General features: G+C 40.9%; 1 protein-coding gene across 4 annotated transcripts in view; it reads right to left on the bottom strand.

Annotated features, from left to right (window-relative positions):
• Positions 1–22,996, bottom strand: part of usp37 (ubiquitin specific peptidase 37) — a 119,830-nt gene that overhangs the window by 78,992 nt on the left and 17,842 nt on the right. For 3 of the 4 annotated variants that reach the window (XM_062457459.1, XM_062457458.1, XM_062457460.1), the window contains 3 exons: positions 21,080–21,233; positions 20,241–20,329; positions 20,038–20,150 (listed from right to left, as the gene is read on the bottom strand). In XM_062457459.1, the coding sequence (XP_062313443.1) occupies positions 20,038–20,150; positions 20,241–20,329; positions 21,080–21,233 (356 nt within the window). Of the gene's footprint in view, positions 1–20,037; positions 20,151–20,240; positions 20,330–21,079; positions 21,234–21,464; positions 21,514–22,996 lie in introns of those variants that run through there. The other variant, XM_062457462.1, reaches the window with a different exon arrangement.

Genomic DNA, 22,996 nt, shown 5'->3' with positions numbered 1-22,996 from the left:
GGGTGATAACTATTTTCTAATTTTACTTGATGATATGATATGACACACAATTGTGATGTGTAATGTACAATATGAGCTGATATTATTAAGGAAGTACATCTACTTTCGGAAACAGTAGTCTACTATTTCACTGAAGCATTAGCATCATGACATTAGCCTCTGTTGCCCGGGCAACACATACTACAGCGGTCTGATGCATCTGTTTTCAATCGTTAAAATAAACATTCCTCACAAATACATTTTCGTTGTAGGATTTATGACATTAGATTACAAGTAAACAATTTGTGGGTGAAATTATCATTACCTGTGGTGTCAAACCAGTGTAGCTCACTGCAACGCTGTAGCCTAGTCTAGTAGCTAACAAAAACATCTCCACAGCTGTTTACAGTAGGAAGTCAAACGGCGGCACATGTTCGGCACTACCCAAACTTAATATCTCAGCAAATCTTTGAGATATCAACAACAAACTTGGTATGATGACTCGAAACCTTCTTCTGAGGATGTCTACACAATTTGGTGTCATGTGATCACTGGGCGTGGCCGCAAGAAGCAAAAATTGGTTTTGGCCAATAACTATTGATTTGTTTGCCTTTATTAAGTGATTCCTTTGTCTCATGATATCTTGGGACATCCCGTGTGTGACACATGATAACTTGTGATAAAAGCCGAATTGATGCGGCCGCCATTTTGAATTAATTGAAAAACGTTTTTTCTCTACTCCTCCTACAATTTTTGTCATATCTTCTTCAAAATTACCAGAGATTATCTTCAGACCAAGCCTCACAAAAGTTATCCCATGGCGTTTTTACTTTCTAAACCGTTTGTCCGGTACAGCCAATAAAAATCGGCAACAAAGCAACCAAACAGGAAGTTGGGTCAAATCTCAGCAAATCTTTGAGATATCACCACCAAAGTTGGTATATCGGTGGAAGACACTACAACATGTTACCATGTGCAAAGGCAACTTCATACCTATAAAAATGATTGATATAAAGCAAATCAAATTTATCGCTAACGCTAAAATAATGCTTTACACATCCGCCGGCCAAAAACTGATACTCTGATTCAATCACAAGTTCATATGAAAACTCTTGAGAATGTTGAGTACACAAATCTGAGAAAAGGGTCAATTTTTTGTGAATATTTGAAACATGAATATCTCCCCTTTTCCTCAGCGCGCGCGTGCTCCACATTCTCACACACTCAGCCTTTCCCTTGACACACGCGCGGGCTTGGCAAGACACACAACATTTCAGGAGAGTGTGGGCTGACCAAGCCCCCACTCATTCCTTGGTCTTTAGCAAAGGCCTTGTGGATCTTGATGGTATTGCATTTCCGATTTTGTATGCAATGGTAATAAGTTCTCCAAATCCTGAAACATTGATAGTATAGGTTAAGAGTAACTACCACACCACAAATGGCCCAACATCACCCATAGGTGACGCTACTGGCCACGCCCTGATGCACAAAGATACAAGGCTTTCTGGAATGGGTAGGCTCACTAAGCCTCCTCCCTTCACTCCTTGGGTTGAAATACAGGCCCTTGTGGATCTTGATGGTATTGCATTTCAGATTTGGTATCCCATTGGTAAGTCTGCAGCATGGATTTTTATATACAGTGACAATTTGTAAAGAATTTACATTTTTCAATGGTTCGCAAAGTTTGGAGGAATCCGCCATTGCTGCTTGCAGCTATATTTGGTGGCCAAGCCACGAAGCGGCGAAGCCACTTAAGTGTTTCTACCTTTTCTTATTATTATTGGGTGTGCTTTGCCTTCGGCAAGGGCACAACCTTTGTTCTCTCACATATATATTATTATTTATTTTTGCCCCCCTAAATCGTTGTCAATATTTGGCCTACATAGACAACCTAGGTGTCAAAAGTTTCGTCTTGGTAGCGATTGAGTTGCTTGTATTTTTATTTACGTTCCGTTGCATGGTTTAGGCTCAAGTTAAGTTTTTGTGGTGAAAAGTGAAGCTAACGGTGGCTAATTTGCTAGCCACAGTCACTGACGTTACTAACGTCACTACGTCACTAACGTCACGACAACACGCGTGACAGTAGCAGAACATTCGTTTCGCATCTGTTAACTTGGGGGATAGCTAGGCTAACTATAGCTTTACTGCAAGGCAGCTGCAGAAACGCCACAAGCAAAGAGGCCAGGGTGATAACTATTTACTCATTTTACTTTGTGATGTGAAACACAATTGTGAAATGTAACGTACAATATTAGCTGATATTATTAAGGAAGTAGGCCCACATCTACTTTCCGAAACTGTATTCTACTATTTCACTGAAGCATTAGCATCATGACATTAGCCTCTGTTGCCCGGGCAACACATACTACAGTGGTCTATGACGCATCTGTTTTCAATCGTTAAAATAAACATTCCTCACAAATACATTTTCGTTGTAGGATTTATTATGACATTACATTACAAGTAAACAATTTGTTGGTGAAATTATCATTACCTGTGGTTTCAAACCAGTGTTGCTCACTGCAACGCTGTAGCCTAGGCGAGGCACCCTACAAAAACATCTACACAGCTGTTTAGAAAGTCAAACGGCGACAGAACATGTTCGGCACTCCCCTTACTTAAATCAAAAGTCTTTCAATAGGTGAAACTATCTGACTACTAACCTGAACTTCATTGCCACAGCCTAAACTTTGTCAATCTGTTCATGAAAATAATTAATTTCAGCCTAAACCGTACAACTGAACGTTGAATCGAATTCAACCAACGCAATCGCTACCAAGACAAACACAGCAGTAGTCTAGTACTGTACTGTAGTAGTAGAATTTACGGGGCAGCTTCTACACACAGGGCTATATCGCAAAGTTATGGTAGAGCATTTTGATACCCACAACCGTTTATCCGTGACAGCCAATCAAAATCAGCAGAAAAGCCACCAAACAGGAAGTGAAGTCATATCTCAGCAGTTGTTTGAGGCAGTGAAACTAAATTTGGTACGCCGCCTCGGAACCTTATTCTGAGGATGTCCTCCAAAGATTGTGTCATGTGACTAAAAGGGGGGGTGGCCCAAAGCATAAACGTGTTTTGGCTAATAACTGTTGAAGTGTTTACCTTAATAAAGTAATTTCTTTGTCTGTTGATGTCTTGTGAGATATCAAGCCTGACTATTAATAACTTTTCATAAAATTCGAATGGACGTGGCCGCCATTTTGGATTTCATGGTAAAGTGTAAAAACCTTTTGCACGCCACAATTTTTGTCCAATGTTTACCAAATTTGGCAAAGATGATCTTTAGACCGAGTTTCACAAAAGCAATCAGATGAATTTTCAATTTTCAAAAACGTTTGTTCGGTAGAGACGATCAAAAGCGGTGGCGAAGCCGCCAAACGAGGCGCAAGGGCATATCTCAGCAACCATTTGCACGATTGTCACCAAACTTGGGTTCCATCGTTCCCATGAGGAGCAGAGGAGGCCTGCAGTGTTATACCAGAAAAATAACTTTGAACTCTCAGTACTCTTGAACGCAAACATATATTTCAACCAAACTTTGTGTTGCATGAGTGCAACAGGTTGTTGTGACTTAATTGTTGCACAAGTGCTATGGAGGCCATGTCCTGCTTGGCCCCTCCATTGCTGCTTGCATCTATATTTGGTGGCCAAGCCGCGAAGCGGCGAAGCCACTTAAGTGTTTCTACCTTTTCTTGTTATTATTATTACACTTCTTCTGCCATTGGAGTCTATGGCAGCCCCTAGAACCGTATGGTAAAAAGTGGTGAAATTTGGCACACATTAAGCACAGTCCCCTCTTTATACTCACCAAGTTTCATGTCACCCATTGGAGCACTAGCGCCACCAACTGGTCAAAGTTGGACTTGTGTTTACACACGTAACTTTTGAACCGTATGACCGATTTTCAAAAATGAGGTACCGTTGGATTCCCTGGATCGAGACGAGTTCAACACACCCTATGCCGTCAATTTCCGGTTTTATAGATTTTCCGCCATTTCCGGTTTTATCGAAAACCTTTGAAAAACTACTCCTCCTACAATTTTTTTCAAATCTTCTTCAAAATTACCAGATATGCTCTTCAGACCAAGCCGCACAAAAGTTATGGTAGAGCATTTTGATCCCCACAACCGTTTTTCCGTGACAGCCAATCAAAATAACTTTTCATAAAATTCGACTGGACGTGGCCGCCATTTTGGATTTCATGGAACAGTGTAAAAACCTTTTGCACGCCCCAATTTTTGTCCAATGTTTACCAAATTTGGCAAAGATGATCTTTAGACCCAGTTTCACAAAAGCAATCAGATGGATTTTCAATTTTCAAAAACGTTTGTTCGGTAGAGACGATCAAAAGCGGTGGCGAAGCCGCCAAACAAGGCGCAAGAGCATATCTCAGCAACCATTTGCGCAATTGTCACCAAACTTGGGTTCCATCGTTCCCATGAGGAGCAGAGGAGCCTGCAGTGTTATACCAGAAAAATAACTTTGAACTCAGTACTCTTGAACGCAAACATATATTTCAACCAAACTTGGTGTGTTGCATGAGTGCAACAGGTTGTTGTGACTTAATTGTTGCACAAGTGCTATGGAGGCCATGTCCTGCTCTGGACTGCTTGGCCCCTCCATTGCTGCTTGCAGCTATATTTAGGGGCCAAGCAGCGAAGCACCTATTGTAATTGGTAGTATTATTATTATTAGGGGCCAAGCAGCGAAGCTGCGAGGCACCTATTGTTAGTATTATTATTGGGTGTGCTCAAGCCTTCGGCGAGAGCACAACCTTTGTTCTCTCACATATATATTTATTTATTATTGTTTATTTTCGCCCCCCTAAGGATCAGTCAATATTTGGACTACATACACAGCGGCGGTGTCAAAAGGTTCGTCTTGGTAGCGATTGCGTTGGTTGTATTTTTATTTACGTTCCGTTGCATGGTTTAAGTAGAAATTGCGTTTTTGTGGTGAAAAGTGAAGCTAACGGTGGCTAATTTGCTAGCCACAGTCACTGACGTCACTAACGTCACTACGTCACTAACGTCACGAAAACACACGTGACTACCTGTAGCAGAACATTCGTTTCACGTCTGTTAACATGGGGGATAGCTAGGCTAACTATAGCTTTACTGCAAGGCAGCTGCAGGAACGCCACAAGCAAAGAGGCCAGGGTGATAACTATTTACTCATTTTACTTTGTGATGTGAAACACAATTATGAAATGTAATGTACAATATTAGCTGATATTATTAAGGAAGGGGCCCACATCTACTTTTGGAAACGGTAGTCTACTATTTCACTGAAGCATTAGCATCATGACATTAGCCTCTGTTGCCCGGGCAACACATACTACAGTGGTCTATGATGCATCTGTTTTCAATCTTTAAAATAAACATTCCTCACAAATACATTTTCGTTGTAGGATTTATTATGACATTACATTACAAGTAAACGATTTGTGGGTGAAATTATCATTACCTGTGGTTTCAAACCAGTGTACTGTAGCTCACTGCAACGCTGTAGCCTACGCGAGACACTACAAAAACATCTACACAACATGTTCGGCACTCCCCTTACTTAAATCAAAAGTCTATCTTACCTGAACTTCATTGCCACATCCTAAACGTTGTCAATCTGTTCATGAAAATAATTAATTTCAGCTTAAACCGTACAACGGAAGGTTAAATCCAATTCAACCAACGCAATCGCTACAGTACCAAGACGAACACAGCAGTAGTCTAGTACTGTACCGTAGTAGTACAATTTACCGGGGCAGCTTCTCCATACAGGGCTATATCGCATTTTGCGTTGTTACTGACAATGATCGCTACCAGTGAGCTTTTTATAAATGAGCGATTTTCCATTAAATAATTGTCAAGCTTATTTACGTTTTGGGGGGCATATTTTCAGTTAGCAGATGGTACTGTTTGAATCGCGATTCCATCTTCTACTGCCGGGTAACGTTGTAGAATAATCTTCAAAGGGGGTTCTTTATTAATGAATGAATGCAATGAGTAAGCTAAATGCCTGAAAATATCATGAGAAGGGAAAAACTTAAAATGACGTTTAAATCATAGAGATTAGGTCCATTTTTACACCGGTCTGCCAAATTTATTCGTTTTGTTTCAACGATGAGGCTGCCTCTTGCAGGGGAAATGAGAAGACATATATTTCATTCTACACTTCACTCGTATTTTCAGTTGTAAATGAGCAGCAAAAAAATGCTTTTAAATCTGTCATCTTTATAAAAAAGCTTATTACTAAATTATTTACTGTGTCGTCTCAGTTACACTATCAGGGGTGGGAAATACTGTGATTTGCTAAAGTAGGCAAATGGCTAGTAGAACATAACATTTCATAATAATTTCAGTAAATCAAGCAGCGCTGCAAGACCCAGTGAAATGTTGTATATCCTACAGCTAGCATTGGCTTACTCAACTTCGGTAGGCCATCCTCAGTATTTGCAAGCTAGCTAAACTTAGCATAAACTATATCTAAAATAATTTTGTAGACATAACAATGGATTTAGTTACTAAATGTTGGTGTTAACTTTTTATTTTTTCTAAAATGGTCCTAATCTCTATGACAAGTTTTTCCCTTCTCGTGATTGTAGTATGACCCTCTGGATGCCCCGTACCTGGGGCTGTATAAATGTATCAGTGGGTTGTCACGGAAGCAGTTCAGTAAATATGCCAGCAGACTAAGACGTTGTCCGTATCCATTTGTAATGCAAATTACCACAGTGATATCTTCAGGCATTTAGCCTACTCATTCATTCATTAATAAAGAACCCCCTTTGAAGATTATTCTAACAACAACGTTACCGGCAGTAGCTATCTCAGATGGAATCGCGATTCAAACAGTAGCCTACCATCTGGTACTGTAACTGAAATATACCCCCAATAACGTAAATAAGCTTGACATTAAATTAGCTGCACGGTCTGTAGAGATCTTGGGAGGAAGCCACTTTTTTGTGTTTTGCTAATGCAGAATTCGGTCAAATGAAATCGATAGACGTAATGAGTGGCACATAACGTGAAATAACATTGGATTTTATTTTGTTTGAGTTTTAATAACTTGTCCAGTGGGGCAATTAGCCAAAATTAATATTCCAGACTTGCCCTACAAAAAAATCCACTCGTCTCGGACAAGCCTTAATGTCGAGCCCTGTAGCTACATGGCTAGACTGTTGATACAGATCAGAAACCATCATATCTTCGACACCCAAAATCAGCGAATCTCACAGGCAAATCAATTAAATATGAAGGCCTTCATATATGGCTACAAACTTCTGCCCGGCATCTAGCTGGCTACTTGTTACTAAGTAACAACTTTGTTGCACGAGCATTCTTTCTTAGCTACAAACTTCTGCCCGGCGTCTAGCTGGCTAATTGTTACTCAGTAACAACTTTGTTGCAGGAGCATTCTTTGTACATTGCGAGCTAACAGTGTCCGGTAGGCTACTTCGCTATAAATAATGATGTCGCTATAAATAATGATGTTAAACCGAGACCACTCAGCCCTAAAAGAAAATGTAAGGTAAAAGAAACTAAAGAAAGGTTTGATGTTAGGCTACTTTGAAAATTATAAATAAAATAGGCTAATGTAATAATAAAACTGCTAAATCATTCTCTAACTATAGGCTCCTCTATATCTTGCATAATGAAACATAACGTTTTTTAAGTAGCCTAATCAAAAATCCTGCGCTTGCCCTCATTACTCAAGTGATGCCGATCAGGGCGGTAAAATTACAAAATAGGACGCGAGTGTCTCAGAAATAATATAGAGCTATTTGTCTAAAAGGACGACCAATCAGAATATTTAGAATAAAAACAACACAGAAACAGGCGGCAAATAAACGGGCAGATGTTAGCCTTGCATTGTTTGAAAAAGAAGAAGCGGGAAGCCCTAGTATATAAGAGGCAGATGTTGGATGTTGGATCATATCACACCATGGAAAACCAAAGTCGTCCCCACATCTGGATCGTTGGCAGCTCGTTGGTCTACTGGCTTGCGCGGCACGCGGAGGAGGTCGGACTGTACCCCGACCTTGCACTGGAGTGCCATATTGAATGGGTAGGGGTGAGAGGCATGAGGTGGGCAGACCTTGTGCCTAAGCTCCGTGAGAAGCGTGGCATGCTTCCCAGCCCGGACATAATGGTGCTCCACGTCGGGGGAAACAACCTCGGCCAAGTGACCGGCATTGACCTGACGAGGCGGATGAAGCGAGACCTGGGGGTCATTATGGAGATGTTCCCAAACACTCTGCTGGTGTTTTCGGATATCCTGGAACGCTGCGTCTGGAGGTATCAGAGGAGCACCAGCGCGTCTGGTATCGACAGGGCAAGACGTCGAGTCAACGCAGCGGTGTCTAGCTTCCTGGCCGACCGTGGGATGGGGAGTATTCAACACCCCCAAATACGACACGGTTTCGTGCGGATGTACCGACCCGACGGTGTCCACCTTGATCACGTTGGAAACAATGTGTTCTTGGGAAACATCCAAGACGGTCTCCGACGACTCCTGTGCTAGCCACAGCACAAACAACAACGGCTCTTTTAAGAGCCACCCAAAATGTACAAAAAAAGAGCAATTAGACAGTTAAAAGTGCCGTTGTAATTTTACAACCAGGGCTCTTACAGGGTTAAATGGTACCATCTTTACATCTTTGAAGTGTGTCATAAAAAGCAGTGTCACGTAGGCTATGGCTACATTGCGAGCTCAGCTCACGGTGTCTGGTAGGCTACTCTATGCTATAAATATAGCGAGCAACTCTACATACGTCTCTGAGCTTGCTTTCAAGCAATATATCGCATTTTGCGTTGTTACTGACAATGATCGCTACCAGTGAGCTTTTTATGAAGGAGCGATTTTCCACTAAATAAATGTCAAGCTTATTTACGTTTTTGGGGGAATATTTTCAGTTAGCAGATGGTACTGTTTGAATCGCGAGTCTATCTTCTGCCGGTAACGTCGTAGAATAATCTTCAAAGGGGGTTCTTTATTAATGAATGAATGCAATATGAGTAGGCTAAATGCCTGAAAATATCAGGAGAAGGGAAAACTTAAAAGGACGTTTAAGTCATAGAGATTAGGTCCATTTTTACACCGGTCTGCCAAATGTATTCGTTTTGATTCAGCTATGAGGCTGCCTCTTGCAGGGGAAATGAGAAGACATCATATTTCATTCTACACTTCACTCGTATTTGTAAGTTGTAAATAAGCAGCAAAAAAAAGATGCTTTTAAATCTATGTAATCTTTATAAATAATAAGTAGGCCCTATGCATTTTTATATAAAATATACAGACCCCTGTGCAACCGACGCAAGCAAGCACACCCTACAATTTCCCCAGAAATTGTACCCTCTCTAGTTACACTTCTTCTGCCATTGGAGTCTATGGCAGCCCCTAGAACCGTATGGTAAAAAGTTGTGAAATTTGGCACACATTAAGCACAGTCCCCTCTTTATATTCACCAAGTTTCATGTCTCCCATTGGAGCACTCTAGCGCCACCAACGGGTCAAAGTTGGACTTGTGTTTATACACGTAACTTTTGAACCGTATGACCGATTTTCAAAAATGAGGTACCATTGGATTCCCTGGGTCAAGACGAGTTCAACACACCCTATGGCGTCAATTTCCGGTTATATAGATTTTCCGCCATTTCCGATGTTATCGAAAACCTTTGAAAGCCTACTCCTCCTACAATTCTTCTTTAATCTTCCCCAGAATTGGCACACATCCTCGTCAGAGCAACCCTCACAGAAGTTATCCAAAGATTTTTGATTTTCAAAACCGTTTGTCCGGTACAGCCAATCAAAATTGGCAACAAAGCAACCAAACAGGAAGTTTGGTCATATCTCAGCAAATCCTTGAGAAGTCAACACCAAACTTGGTAGGATGACTCGGAACCCTCTTCTGAGGATGTCCAATCAATTTGGTGTCATGTGATCACTGGGCGTGGCCGCAGGAACCAAAAATGTGTTTTGGCCAATAACTGTTGATTTGTTTGCCTTTATTAAGCGATTCCTTTGTCTCATGATATCTTGGGACATCCCGTGTGTGACACATGATAATTTGTGATAACAGCCGAATTGATGCGGCCGCCATTTTGAATGACAGAAAAAACACGTTTTCTCCACTCCTCCAACAAATGTTGTCCAATCTTCACCAAATTCGGCAGATATTATCTTGAGACCAAGCCTCACAAAGCCCATTACAAGTTGTTTTGATTTTAGAAACCGTTTGCCCGTTACAGCCAATCAAAATGTGCAGTTAAGCCTTCAAACAGGAAGTTGGGTCGTATCTCAGCAAATCTTTGATGGATTCACACCAAACTTGGTATAGGGACTCGGAACCTTGTTCTAATGATGTGTAAAATGTTTTATGGGTCATATGACTGCTTGGCCACCTCATTGCTGCTTGCAGCTATATTTATCATTACACTTCTCCCATTGGAGTCTATGGCAGCCCCTAGAACCGTATGGTAAAAAGTTGTGAAATTTGGCACACTCATTAAGCACAGTCCCCGCTTTATATTCACCAATTTTCATGTCACCCATTGGAGCACTCTAGCGCCACCAACTGGTCAAAGTTGGACTTGTGTTTACACACGTAACTTTTGAACCGTATGACCGATTTTCAAGAATGAGGTACCGTTGGATTCCCTGGATCAAGACGAGTTCAACACACCCTATAACGTCAATTTCCGGTTATATAGATTGTCCGCCATTTTGAATTTTAAGGAAACACGTTTCTTTGCTTCTCCTACAATTATTTTCCAATCTTCCCCAGAATTGGCACACATCATCGTCAGAGCAACCCTCACTGTAGTTATCAAAAAGTTTTTGATTTTCAAAACCGTTTGTCCGGTACAGCCAATCAAAATTGGCAACAAAGCAACTAAACAGTAAGTTTGGTCATATCTCAGCAAATCTTTGAGATGTCAACACCAAACTTGGTATGATGACCCAGAACCCTCTTCTGAGGATGTCCACACAATTTGGTGTCATGTGATTACTGGGCGTGGCTGCAGGAAGCAAAAATGTGTTTTGGCCAATAACTATTGATTTGTTTGCCTTTATTAAGTTATTCCTTTGTCTCATGATATCTTGGGACGTCCTGTGTGACCCATCATCATTTGTGATAACAGCCAAATTGATGCGGCCGCCATTTTGAATTTCTGAAAACGTTTTTTCTCTACTCCTCCTACCAATAGTCCAATCTTCACCAAATGTGGCAGAGATTATCTTCAGACCAAGCCTCACAATGCCCATCACATGGTTTTTTGATTTTCGAAACCGTTTGCCCATTACAGCCAATCAAAATGTGAAGTTAAGCCATTGTAGCGGGGTTTGCTCGTTTAAGATTACCAATACTTAATTTATAATAAAGTATCTAGTTCTTGGGGGCACAACGTCTTATTTGTTAAAGGGACAGAGGAAACATTGTTTAACCTTATTGAATAATAGCCTTCGTAATAATCAGACTAATCTTAAGTAGTGGATTCTATGAAAGTAGGGCAGATCAGATAATGTGAGAGATACGCGAATATTATACACAATGATTTATTTAGGAAAAGGTAATTATAATGAACAAATACCAGATAAGTTATGGGTTAGTTTGGCTCGAGTAGTACAGTGGCTAGATTCTAATGAGAGCGAGCTACACAATGGCTGTGTAGAGCGTGTGTAAAGGGGGGAGGGAGAGAGATTGGGAGAGAGGTAGAGAGGGAGAGGTAGGCCTTTATAGTAACAATGGACGATCAATGGCAACTGACCTAAAGATGGTTAGGTCAAATCATTTGTAAAATACAATCAAACATCAACAATTAAATCACAACATGCTAATATGCCCCCCCCCCCCCCCCCCCCCGCCATCTACGGTCTTCTGACAACCGTCTGGTGGTCCCACCGCTCAAGAGCGCCCGGTCCCAACACAAGCTCTTCTCCTGTCTGGCCCCCCAATGGTGGAATCAACTCCCCACCTCCATCAGGGACACTGACTGTCTCCCCACCTTCAAGAAAAGGCTCAAGACGCACTTGTTCCGGGAGTACAACGGCACTTAGGAATGCTGGCCCTGATGTTTCCTCCAGGATCACAATGACTCATATTGAGAGACTTGTTACTCTTGTTGGTTAGTTGTAACGGTTTCAAATTATTGTACTCACTGTGAAATATTTTACTGTTGATTGTTTTTTCTACAGGTACACTCTTGCACTCTTGTGGGGAGTTTCATGTTGTTCAATTGTAACTTGTTTAACTGCATGCTCTTATGGTTCTTCCCTTTGGCACTTATTTGGTTTTCCACAATGTATGCTTCATGTTTTGGCTGCTCGCAATGTTTGGGGCTATCTCGTTGTTATGATCAGTGACCTATGCTCTTTTGTAAAGCTCTCTCTTGGAAGTCGCTTTGGATAAAAGCGTCTGCTAAATGCATAAATGTAATGTAAATATGTCACAAGTAAGAAATATTGCAAATCGCAGTTACTTTTGTCGGTTTGAAGAAAGGAGTCAATGGTTCGTTATGTCCAACGAATAGAAAGCGGAATCTCTCATCAAAGTTCCGGGCGCTCAGTGAATTTGCAGGTTGAGAGGAATAGGTTAGAGAGTGACACGTTCACCTCAGTTTAATCCTACGAACAAGCGGGAGTGATTGTACATTGGGGGGTTTTATACTCCCCAAGGAAAGAGGTATATCCTTGTAAAGGTGAATTCCTGATTGGTCAGTTACTCCCCACCTGGGCGTCATCCTGAGATCTGCCTAGAGGTGTGAAGTGGGCTTCTAGCTTTGAGTTCTGTTATTTCAACTGTCCATGGAATGCTTAAACTTCAGAATATAAGAATACAACATTCATAAATGGTTTTGTTAGTATGGTACAATCATTTTAATATCAAGATTGACTGACTTAACTTTACCTGAAGGGAAGTTATAATCAAACATCAACTAACAACATTCTAAGTAAGTGAGAAAAGCACATATTATAACACATCAACTACTGTCATTGAAATAGTGTCCATGAGCCATGTAGTCCTTGAGAATATGTTTGTAAATCCACAAAAGAAAGTTATTCCTTATAAATCCTTTGTCTGATACTGAGGCCATGTGGCCTCTGTTTCTGACCCCATGCTGGGCCAGAAGCTTCTCCTCTGGGAGATAAGGACAACAGGGAAGACCCTTTCCTTGTCGGGGGTAGGAGAATGTGTGATGGTACCATGCTTTGTCTGTTGACTGTGCTACACCATCAAACAGGAAGTTGGGTCGTATCTCAGCAAATCTTTGATGGATTCACACCAAACTTGGTATAGTCCAAAATGTTTTCTGGGTCATATGACTGCTTGGCCACCTCATTGCTGCTTGCAGCTATATTTTAGATCTGTGGTTGGTTATGCAATAGTAAAATGTGTTGAAAGTGATAGCCAAGTCTAAACTGGACGTTCTAAGGACGCGTTCCTGTCACACCGGTGTGACAGTACGCTGTGGGGCCCAGCCAGAAGCCGTCACACCGGTGTGACGCTACGGGTCAAAGGGTTAATAAAGTCATTTCTTTGTCTCTTTATGTATTGTGAGATTCCAAGCCTGACCATCGCTAATATTTCATAATAACCAAATTGACACGGCCGCCATTTTGGATTTCATGGAAAAGTGTAAAAACCTTTTGCACGCCCCAAATGTTGTCCAATGTACCAAATTTGGCACAGATTATCTTCAGACCCAGCTGCACAGTGTATCAGATGGATTTTCCATTTTCAAAACCGTTTGTTTGGTAGAGCCGATCAAAGGCGGCAGTGAAGCCACCAAACGATACTCAAGAGCGTATCTCAGCAACCATTTGTCCGAATTTCACCAAACTTGGGTTCCATCAATCCCATGAGGAGCAGAGGAGGCCTGCGGTGTTATACCAGAAAAATCACTCAGTACTCTTGAACGCAAACAGATGTTTCAACCAAACTTGTGTGCACAAATGGAACTCAGTGCTAGCTTAACGTCACAACGTAGTAGCAGCATCATACATTTAAGCAATTCAAGACTTGCATGTAGAGTAAGTAATGTCACATTAAATAATGCAGACATCCCAAGTCTCCCGGAAGTCTCACGCATTTCAATAGCGGCTCCCGGACGCCCGTAAATGCTATACAATCTCCCGGAATTCTGGGATTTTGTATTTAGAGCGAGCGCGAGACTGTGCAATGGTCATTTGTGGTCGAAACAGGTGCATATCGCGCGTCGTGATTGCGTCCCGGGGGGGGGGGGGGTATGTGTACGTGCTGGTTGAGTGGGTACATCATGTGTGCGGATTGCGTCCCGGGGGGGGGGGGGGGGGGGCTAGAAGCCACCTCCCGGAAATGAGTCTCTGCAGGTTGGGATGTCTGCATAATGTATTTAAACTCAAGCTTGTGTGGTGCGTCGCTGTCTTCAATGCAACAGCCTAAACTTAATGTTTAAAGAAACATTCTCATTTCAGGCGCATTCAAACAATCCCCTCAGTGAAGTTTGGCTAGCAACAGCAGCTAGGCTAGCTTGCTCGTAGCACAATTTACCGGGGTCAGCTTCTCCACGCAGGACTCTAGACTAAGACCAAATGGTCGCATTTGGCATTGTTACTGACAATGATCGCTTGCAGAAAACTTCTTTTGAATTAGCCATTTACCCCTAAATACATTAAGCTTATTTACGTTTTTGGGGGCATATTTTCAGTTGGCAGATGGTACTGTACTGTTTCAATCGCTATTCTATCTAATACTGCCGGTGACAACGTTGTTACTTAGAATAGCTTGTTTCAAGGGGGTTCAGCTTGTTTCAAAGGTGGTTCTTAATGAATGAATGCAATATGAGTGGGCTAAATGCTTGAAAATATCACTACTGTAGAAGGGAAAAACTTAAGGTGACGTTTAAGTCATATAACGTCTGTGTCTAATCCCGACCGGTTTTTAGCTAAAATTCTGATAAAATGGCACTTCAAATATTGATAAAAATGATGGTATCACGTTTTCAGCTGATTTACTGATTTCACGTTAAGCTTTAACTTCTTACCTTTCGAGCTAAATATTGTTAAAAAATTTAGAGTTAGGTTAGCCTTTACTAGAGCCGGTAAAAAGGCGCTGGCGCCGGTAAATTAGCCAGAAATTGTACCCTCTCTAGTTACCATATGTAAGGGTTTGTGCACAGAGGGGATTGTCAGGAAAGAGATGGTTGCTTGAGGAAGCTCCCATTTATTAACATTTCAACAAAGAAGTTGCATATTTGCATAACGTATGCAAGTGTTATCAGTGTGCGAAATACGGGGGGGTCCGGGGGGGCTCAACCCCCCCGATTAACCCATGAGCCCCCCTGAAAGCCTCAAAAGCAAAATTTGAAGGGGGTCTCAATTTTTTTCAAAATAAATGAATAAATATGGTCACAAAATTTTTTTTAAGCTCACCATATCCAGTATTCAGAAATCAAAAAATGTATTCACAATTTTTTTTGCGGAGCCAGCCAGTCCTGTGCGCCAAACAGAAACGTTGAGAAATCAATGGCTAGCAAGCGAAAGCTAACCAGAGTGTATCATTCACACACTTTGGGTTCACATCCAAAAAGGTGGCACTCAGAGATGAAGAGGCACCGAATGACAATGCTGTTGCAGCTAGCACAGGTGGCCCACTCACTACCAGAACAGAGGATCCTCTCCCACCCAGTGATTCCCCAGAAGAAACGAGGCCGAGTGCTCCGAAGCCAATTGAGGTGCAGTCATGGACAGGCATGCAAACAGGTCAGGGGTAAAAAAGGTGAGAAGGATATGTCAAACCCCCGACCCTCTAGGGGGGTCCGGGATCATGCTCCCCCGGAAGAAAATGTATTACATTTTAGTTAAACGCATCAATCTGGTGCACTTTGTATTCAGCAAAATTAAGAGACTATATCTATGTAGAATATGTGCTCTTGTAAACAACGTAATGTTCTTTTAACCATTTTGTTTTTGGTAAAGCATACATCATAAAAAACAATTAAACAAACGGGATTACCTGTGTTGAACTACTTTATTTTCCATAAGTCAAAAGCATCACTTACTGTAAAGCTAACACACATCCAATAGACATCATTTTTAATATTGTATTAAAATTGTTTCTACTAGATGATGCATGATGATGGGTCTTTAAACCTCTCCCCACTCTGCCTCTGATTGGCTGTGAGGTTTAGGCATTAGGAGTGACGATTGGTTACAGAGCCAGTTGTAACCCCCCCCCCCTCCCCCCCTTAAAATATCTGCATGAATCACGTAGGTTACCCATTTTGGTTTCAAAAAGGTGAGTCTCATGCCTGCATGGATGAATATTAATTCGAAAGGTTTCGCTGACTATCGATAGGCAGCTATGGGCGTTATGAAGGAAGGAAAAGACACTCACATGCAGCAAATTTTGAGTTGACTGTGATTTAGAAAAGGAATCTGGCTTGGGTGCACACTTTTACAACAATATTTTTGTGCATAAGCACTTTCATCGTTTTGTCTGTATGCCACTTTTTACTGTGATTCCTCCACACAATTTTATAAATGAGGCTCCTGGTCGATCCTGGTCCTTGAGCTGAAGGCCAGACACGGCAGGCAAAAATACGAGTTCTTCATATACTGGTCAATTTTGACATTTTTTGTTATTTTGCTTCCTCACCATGTCTATTTTCAAACTAGTTGAAAGAAAACGTTCAGAATATATCTTAAAGTGTTTATTTTACTGCACTTTGTCTTGTTACGCCTGTGGATTTCAACAAAATTCAACAAAAGTTAGCATTCTAATGTAACATACAGTACCGTGACCGTTTGCTTCACCATGACATTCGTGGTATCGTTGTAAAGCTCTCCTTCTCCTGCACAACGTTATCCGATCCAAACATGGTCATTTCCTTTATATCAGGGTCCAACATATCAACCAATCGTGAAAATACAAACGGGGGTTAGACCAAAATAAGAAATCCCATTGGCTGGAGTCGATTTATGATAACTTGATTCGTTCAAATGCATCACGTGATGTGTGCTGACGCTTCCTGGTTTAGCTGTCAGTGGGACCTTTTAAATCTCAAAATGCCGAAAGAAGCGCAAACAAAAACGACTAAGAAAAGAAGACAACAATTGTCACTTGCCAGACAAAAGGCTAAACAGTCTAATGAAGAAGACTATCAAGTTCCTTCACAAAGCGCATCCATGCGAAAATTATCGATAGGAAAAGAGTTAGATAGCGGTGAACAACGCGCCTCACAGCAGTGGTTGATAGTTCATGTGGCGCGTTTGAATGAACTGGTTAATGGATTAATTGGTCCTAATTGTGCAGGGACAGGGCTTAAAATTAATATTGATCCGCAAAAATCAAGGCTTTTGTAGCAGTTTGCTTCTGGAGTGCAGTCTGTGCGAAAGAGATGGGTACCGCAAAAGTATATACACATCAACGCGTCTTCAAGACGGAACGAGAAACAACGTTGCCTTTGACGTGAATGTGCGAATGGTGCTCTTAGCGCACAAGTTAGGGTTGGGGTATGCTGCGCTCAAGAAAATAAGTAAAGTGTTAGGGAAACCTGCTCTTCATTTGAAAACCTATCAGAAACACGACAAGAGAGTGACAGGTAGGCTATGGAAACAGGGCTGAGACTTAAAGTGGTAGGGGAAAAGGAATGCATCTCTCTCACTCTGGTGGAAAACAATGTGGCACTTTGGACAAAGTCAATTACTAATGAAAGGAGGCATTGTTGTATCCCCACCAACCACACAGCTCCACTGTAGCCTTCATCAATTTGTTTTACGGATCAATAAAGTATTTAATTCATGTGTTATTTAGTCAGTTTTACAGTAAACCCCACAGCCTTTTCCTTTTAATATCAGAGTGGACAATATTTAGATAATGTAGCTTACCAATACACATAATTTGTTTTACTTTAGTGGCAAAAACATAACTAACAATAACACTTGGCCAAATGAACAGTAAGTAATACACTAAACATTTGATTTTAGTGGCAGAAATTGAGAGAGGGCTGGAGTCACTGCACAGGACCAGGGAGCAGATCAGACAGGCTTATACAGATGTTGACCCAGAAGTGGCAGAGTTGCTGAGGGAGGATGAAGATGCTGTCATTAACATCAGCGTGTCTTTTGATGGAACCTGGCAAAAAAGAGGCTTCACCTCTCATTATGGCATTGGTGTTTGCATTGACCTCCTTTCGGGGCTGGTAATAGATTATGAGGTCCTATCCTCATACTGCCATGCTTGTGCTCTAAAACAAAATGCCAAGCAAGAAAAGAAAATTACAGAGCAGGAGTTTGACAGTTGGAAGGACAATCACAATGACTGTGCTAAGAACTTCACAGGGTCAAGTAAAGCAATGGAGCAGGAGTCCGCAAAGAGGATGAGGGCGAGGTCGGTGAATCGCCACCAGGTGCGGTACACGGAGATGCTGTCAGATGGGGATAGTGCAGCATTTAGGGAGGTGGTTGCACTGAACCCATACCCTGGGCATGACATTGTTAAACTAGAATGTATCAATCACGCTCACAAGCGAATGGGGACAGCTCTAAGAAAGCTGAGTGCACAGGCAAAGTTAGGAGGAAAGGGTTTGGGAAAGCTAACTGCAAATAAATGCAAACATTTGCAAAATTATTACAGGGGGGCAATTATAAATAACCAGGGTTCAGTAGACGGGATGAAGGCAGCAATATGGGCAAGTCTCCTCCACTCTATGTCCACAGATGATAACCCCTTGCACACCAGGTGCAATCCTTCCTGGTGTTGGTTTAGAAAAGCAGAGGAGAACGGGCAATCACCTGGTAGCCACAAGCAGCATGCTGGAAACTATTTAACCTGTGAGGTGGGAAAGCAGCTTATACCAGTGTACCACCGGATGTCAAGTGACAGCCTGCTGCAGCGAATGCAGCATGGAGGCACTCAAAATGCAAACGAGTGCCTCAACTCTGTTATATGGGCGCGGTGTCCAAAAACGTTTTTTTGTGGGTAAAAGCAGGGTTGAGGCAGCAGCCAGTATGGCCATCTCCACTTTTAATGAAGGTGCCTCTGCCATGCTAAGTGTAATGGAGAGGTTGTGGCTTCAGAGCACAGTTGTGACAGTTAACGCCATGAGGGAAACTGATCGGTTCCGAATATCCAAAGCTGAGGCTTACACCACCAGCATGAAGCACAGGCGCAAGTGTCTGAGCACCGCAAAAAAAGTTAAAAGGCATCAGCAAGAAAGGGATGAGGGTCCAACATATGAAGCAGGCATGGAAAACTAGGCTGCAGACATAAATGCTAACAAATAAATATAAATGCGACAACCACCAAACCAGGGTGGCAGTTCTGGTTGCAGTGTGTGTCTGTGCGGGTGCGTGTGTTTGACTACAGTTCTGTTCAGTTAAAGGCCAATGCTGGTTCAATTATTAGTTTTAATGTGTTTTGGATGTTGTCTGTTGTAGTTGCTAAGGTCTTGATGAGATATTTTGTCTGTAAATAGTGCTTTCAAATATATTTGTATAAAAATGTACAACACATATCTTTTAAAGGCCGTTTTCTCAAAATGAGTTTTTTCTCATGCTCTGAGCGTGAAATCTCCACTTCTGTAGTACTTACATAAATCAAACTTTCTATTTATATTCCTATTTACTTTGTCTAGGAGTTTACAGAAGGGTTTGTTTATAAATATTTCATAGCCTGATTTATCGGGCATTTTATTCAAAAAAAGTGGCAAAAATCGTTTTTTTATGAGCGTTGAGAGTATTTTCTGATTTCTGAAGTGATAAAGAGGTATCAAAAATGTCCTCTGTAAAAAAACTTTATATTAAAAGTAGCAACAAAAGGACACTAAAAGTGTTTACCTAGCTTTAACCAATGTTCAGATTTCAGTTCTGGAAATGTGCGCATATTTAAGTATATTGCGCCTCATTTGCATATAATTTGCATATCTACATAAAATATTCAGAAAACTTGTAATCCAAAAAAACACTGTCTTAATATAAGTAATCAACTTGGCAAGTTTAATGGGGATATCCATTAGTAAAAAAATACCCTAATAACCTGTTGTGTCTGGCCTTAACTGAAGACAAACCTACCTGTTCTCAGAGAGCCCACTACGGGCAGGGGTGGAGATGACCCTGCTGGGGCTTCCCAGAGGTTTGCGTGGTGTGGTCTCCTCCCTGTCCAAACTTTGCCTTCTGGGTGTGCTCTGAAGAGAGATCCAAAGTTGGTGTGGATGAGCACAGTGCATGCACTGCTGGTATTAGAGGCGTAACGCATGACTTATGTAATTCCATACCTGTCGTTCTCCAGATGGACTAGACTCGTTTTTTAATGACCGATTCCCAAGAATACTGAAGGTGGCACTTCCATGGGATGCCTTAAGAACTATAAGTAGAAAACATGTTTATTTTCCAATTGCAGTACAATTTCTTTAAATAAAATGTGGCTCTGGTAATAAAACAATATATTTCCAACAGAGGACCATTTCAGTCAAAGAGGATCTGCAAGTGTGTCTTGGCAATGGAAACCAAATCCCTAGAAATGCAACGTTTGTTTTATGGGTTAGTTTACGTTTTCTCAGTACACCTCTGCACACACTGACTGGTTGCCCTGCATTCTCTTTGGCTCTGTTCACATAATTTTCAGTCTTCAATTGGTCTTTTTTTAATGGAAATCTTTGGGATTATTTCAGAATGAACAAAAATGAATGTTAATTTCTCAATAATTAGAGGGGAATATTCAGGAATTAACTCAAATGTATTGGTAATTAACAAACTAGCTACAGTAAATTTAAGAAAATATAGCTAGGTAGCTTCCGAGGAAGTTTGAAACTAGATAAGTATTTTGTCAATGTATAGATTTATTTTTATTGTTATTATTATTTTTATTAATATTAACTTTAAGATATTTGTCTGAAGAGTGTAACTAAACCAAAGTTCACTGTGAAAATCGTTTTTGAGTGCATTATTATATATTTATATTTGAAGCTTCTTGAGTTAATAATCAATGGGGAAATAAGCAACACAGTTTTTTTTAAGGAACATTTTCCTTTGCTACCCTAGTAAGGAAAAAAAAATACAGATAACTGTGAAAACTAGCAGACACACTATTGACATCCTCTCCCTTTGCCCTTACCAGTAGATTTTCCTTGCTTGAGCTTATCAAGGTATTCTTTCACTTTCTGAGCCAGGGCTAAAGGGATGCCGTCGAGGGTGACAACACTTGAGTCCTTCAAAGTCACCATGAGTCTGCTTGGAGTGTGCACCACATTCTTTATATTATGGTTCAGCTGAGGGCGTGAAAAGAAACAGATAAAAAGCAGTGAAATTGTTTAAAATGAGTACAAAGACAATTATTTACATGTTATGTTAATGATACATTGCTTATCACAAAAATATAGGAGTAATATGGAATCGGGACTCCAGGCTGTGAGAGGTTTCACTTGATTGCAGCTGAGATGTATGCTTCAGTTGTTTTTTTACTAATTCAAAACACACCAGCATGAAATAATATAGCTCACCAGGTTCTGAAATCAGAACATTGTAATTATGTTCCAAATGATGTTCAGTTGATAGAAGCAAAACAAAATAAAAGGTACAGGGGGGTATTCCAGAGAGCGGGTTTAACAAACTTTGAGCCAAAATCTGAACTCTTGAGTTGATTTACACTAAAATGTGAAACTCTGACTTTTAGGTTCCAGAACAGCTGATTTGAATTAGTTAAATCAACTCGGAGTATGTCTACTGAGTTAAGTGCTTGAATGAGGTCTATTAAAAGCTAACATCAATGGAACTCCAATACTAGGTTCCACCATGGCACCCGGCAACAAAAAACTTCCTCCTACTTCACCCCACTTCAAGTGTTTATGGTGAATCTGAGCACATATTCCAGAAAAAAGCAAGACGTCTGTAGCAGCGTAGAAGACAATTGGCGTGGGAGACAATTGGTGGCCGAGTCAATGCATACATTTGAATGCAGTAGCCTAGTCCATACATTGAACATTTAACCACACTGTCCGTACATATTACATGTGAAAAAGTGATGGAACGTAATTGAATAAAATATCATGTTCACATGGGTGCATCCCACAGGCAAAAAGTGCACTTGGCAGCAGCTTAAAATGAAATATTAAAACATTCTACTAACAGGTAAGGCATATTTTGCTTAGGCCTATAAGCTTGTGATTGTGGCCTGTCAGGTTGGTTTTAATTATATTCCACATGATACAAAGTAAATATCAGCCTATTTCAACTTGTAGTAGCAGTAGCCCTCAACAGAATGCTTTTCATCACAGGATGATGATGAAGAGACGTTGACTGCTGCTGCAGAGAGGGATGCAGAGGCCTACATGGATAGTAGCCAGTGTTTCCTCTACATGCATTTTGCAGTGTTGGCCCACCGCTGAAATATCACAAAGTCGCAATAACATTAATCTGCGGAGCTGTCCGCTCCACAAAACTCAAACAAACTGTCTTCTACTGCTCTCTCTCCGATTGGAGGATGAGCAACTGAACAGTGACAGGACGTCAAATCATTCACAAAGTCATGACAACTGAAAAAACAACAGCGAGAGTACAGCGGAGCACTTTCTCCTCTACGCTCAGCCTGGCAGTGACAAATGGGGCACAAAATAGATCCTCCAGACAGCGTAAGAGAAAACGTATATTAAACTAGCTAGCTAACGTTAAGTTATTATTTTAGTTTAGTAATATTTGAAATTTAATGTTTGTGATGTTGATGGCCAACTAATTATTATTATTTAATTAATCATGAAATAATGTTACAGCTAGTCTAGTGACTAACTAGAGCTAGAACTAGACTGTACTCAAGCTATCTACACTAGCATATATATTTAGTGAACATATTTTCACTAAAGAAAATAAATTCCAGCGTTTACTTAAGCTAGGTATGTGAAAAATAAAATATTCTTGATTGTATTTGGTGTTTCTACCTTTTCTTATTATTATTATTATTAATCATCTTCCTCTCCCATTGGAGTCTATGGCAGCTCCAAGAACCATATGGGTCACTTTTTGTGAAATTTGGCACACT

This window comes from Osmerus eperlanus, chromosome 3, assembly GCF_963692335.1.
Source record: "Osmerus eperlanus chromosome 3, fOsmEpe2.1, whole genome shotgun sequence".
NCBI classification, from domain to species: Eukaryota; Metazoa; Chordata; class Actinopteri; order Osmeriformes; family Osmeridae; genus Osmerus; species Osmerus eperlanus.
Note: the sequence above shows the minus strand (reverse complement) of the source record. Positions and strands in the feature narration are given on the sequence as shown.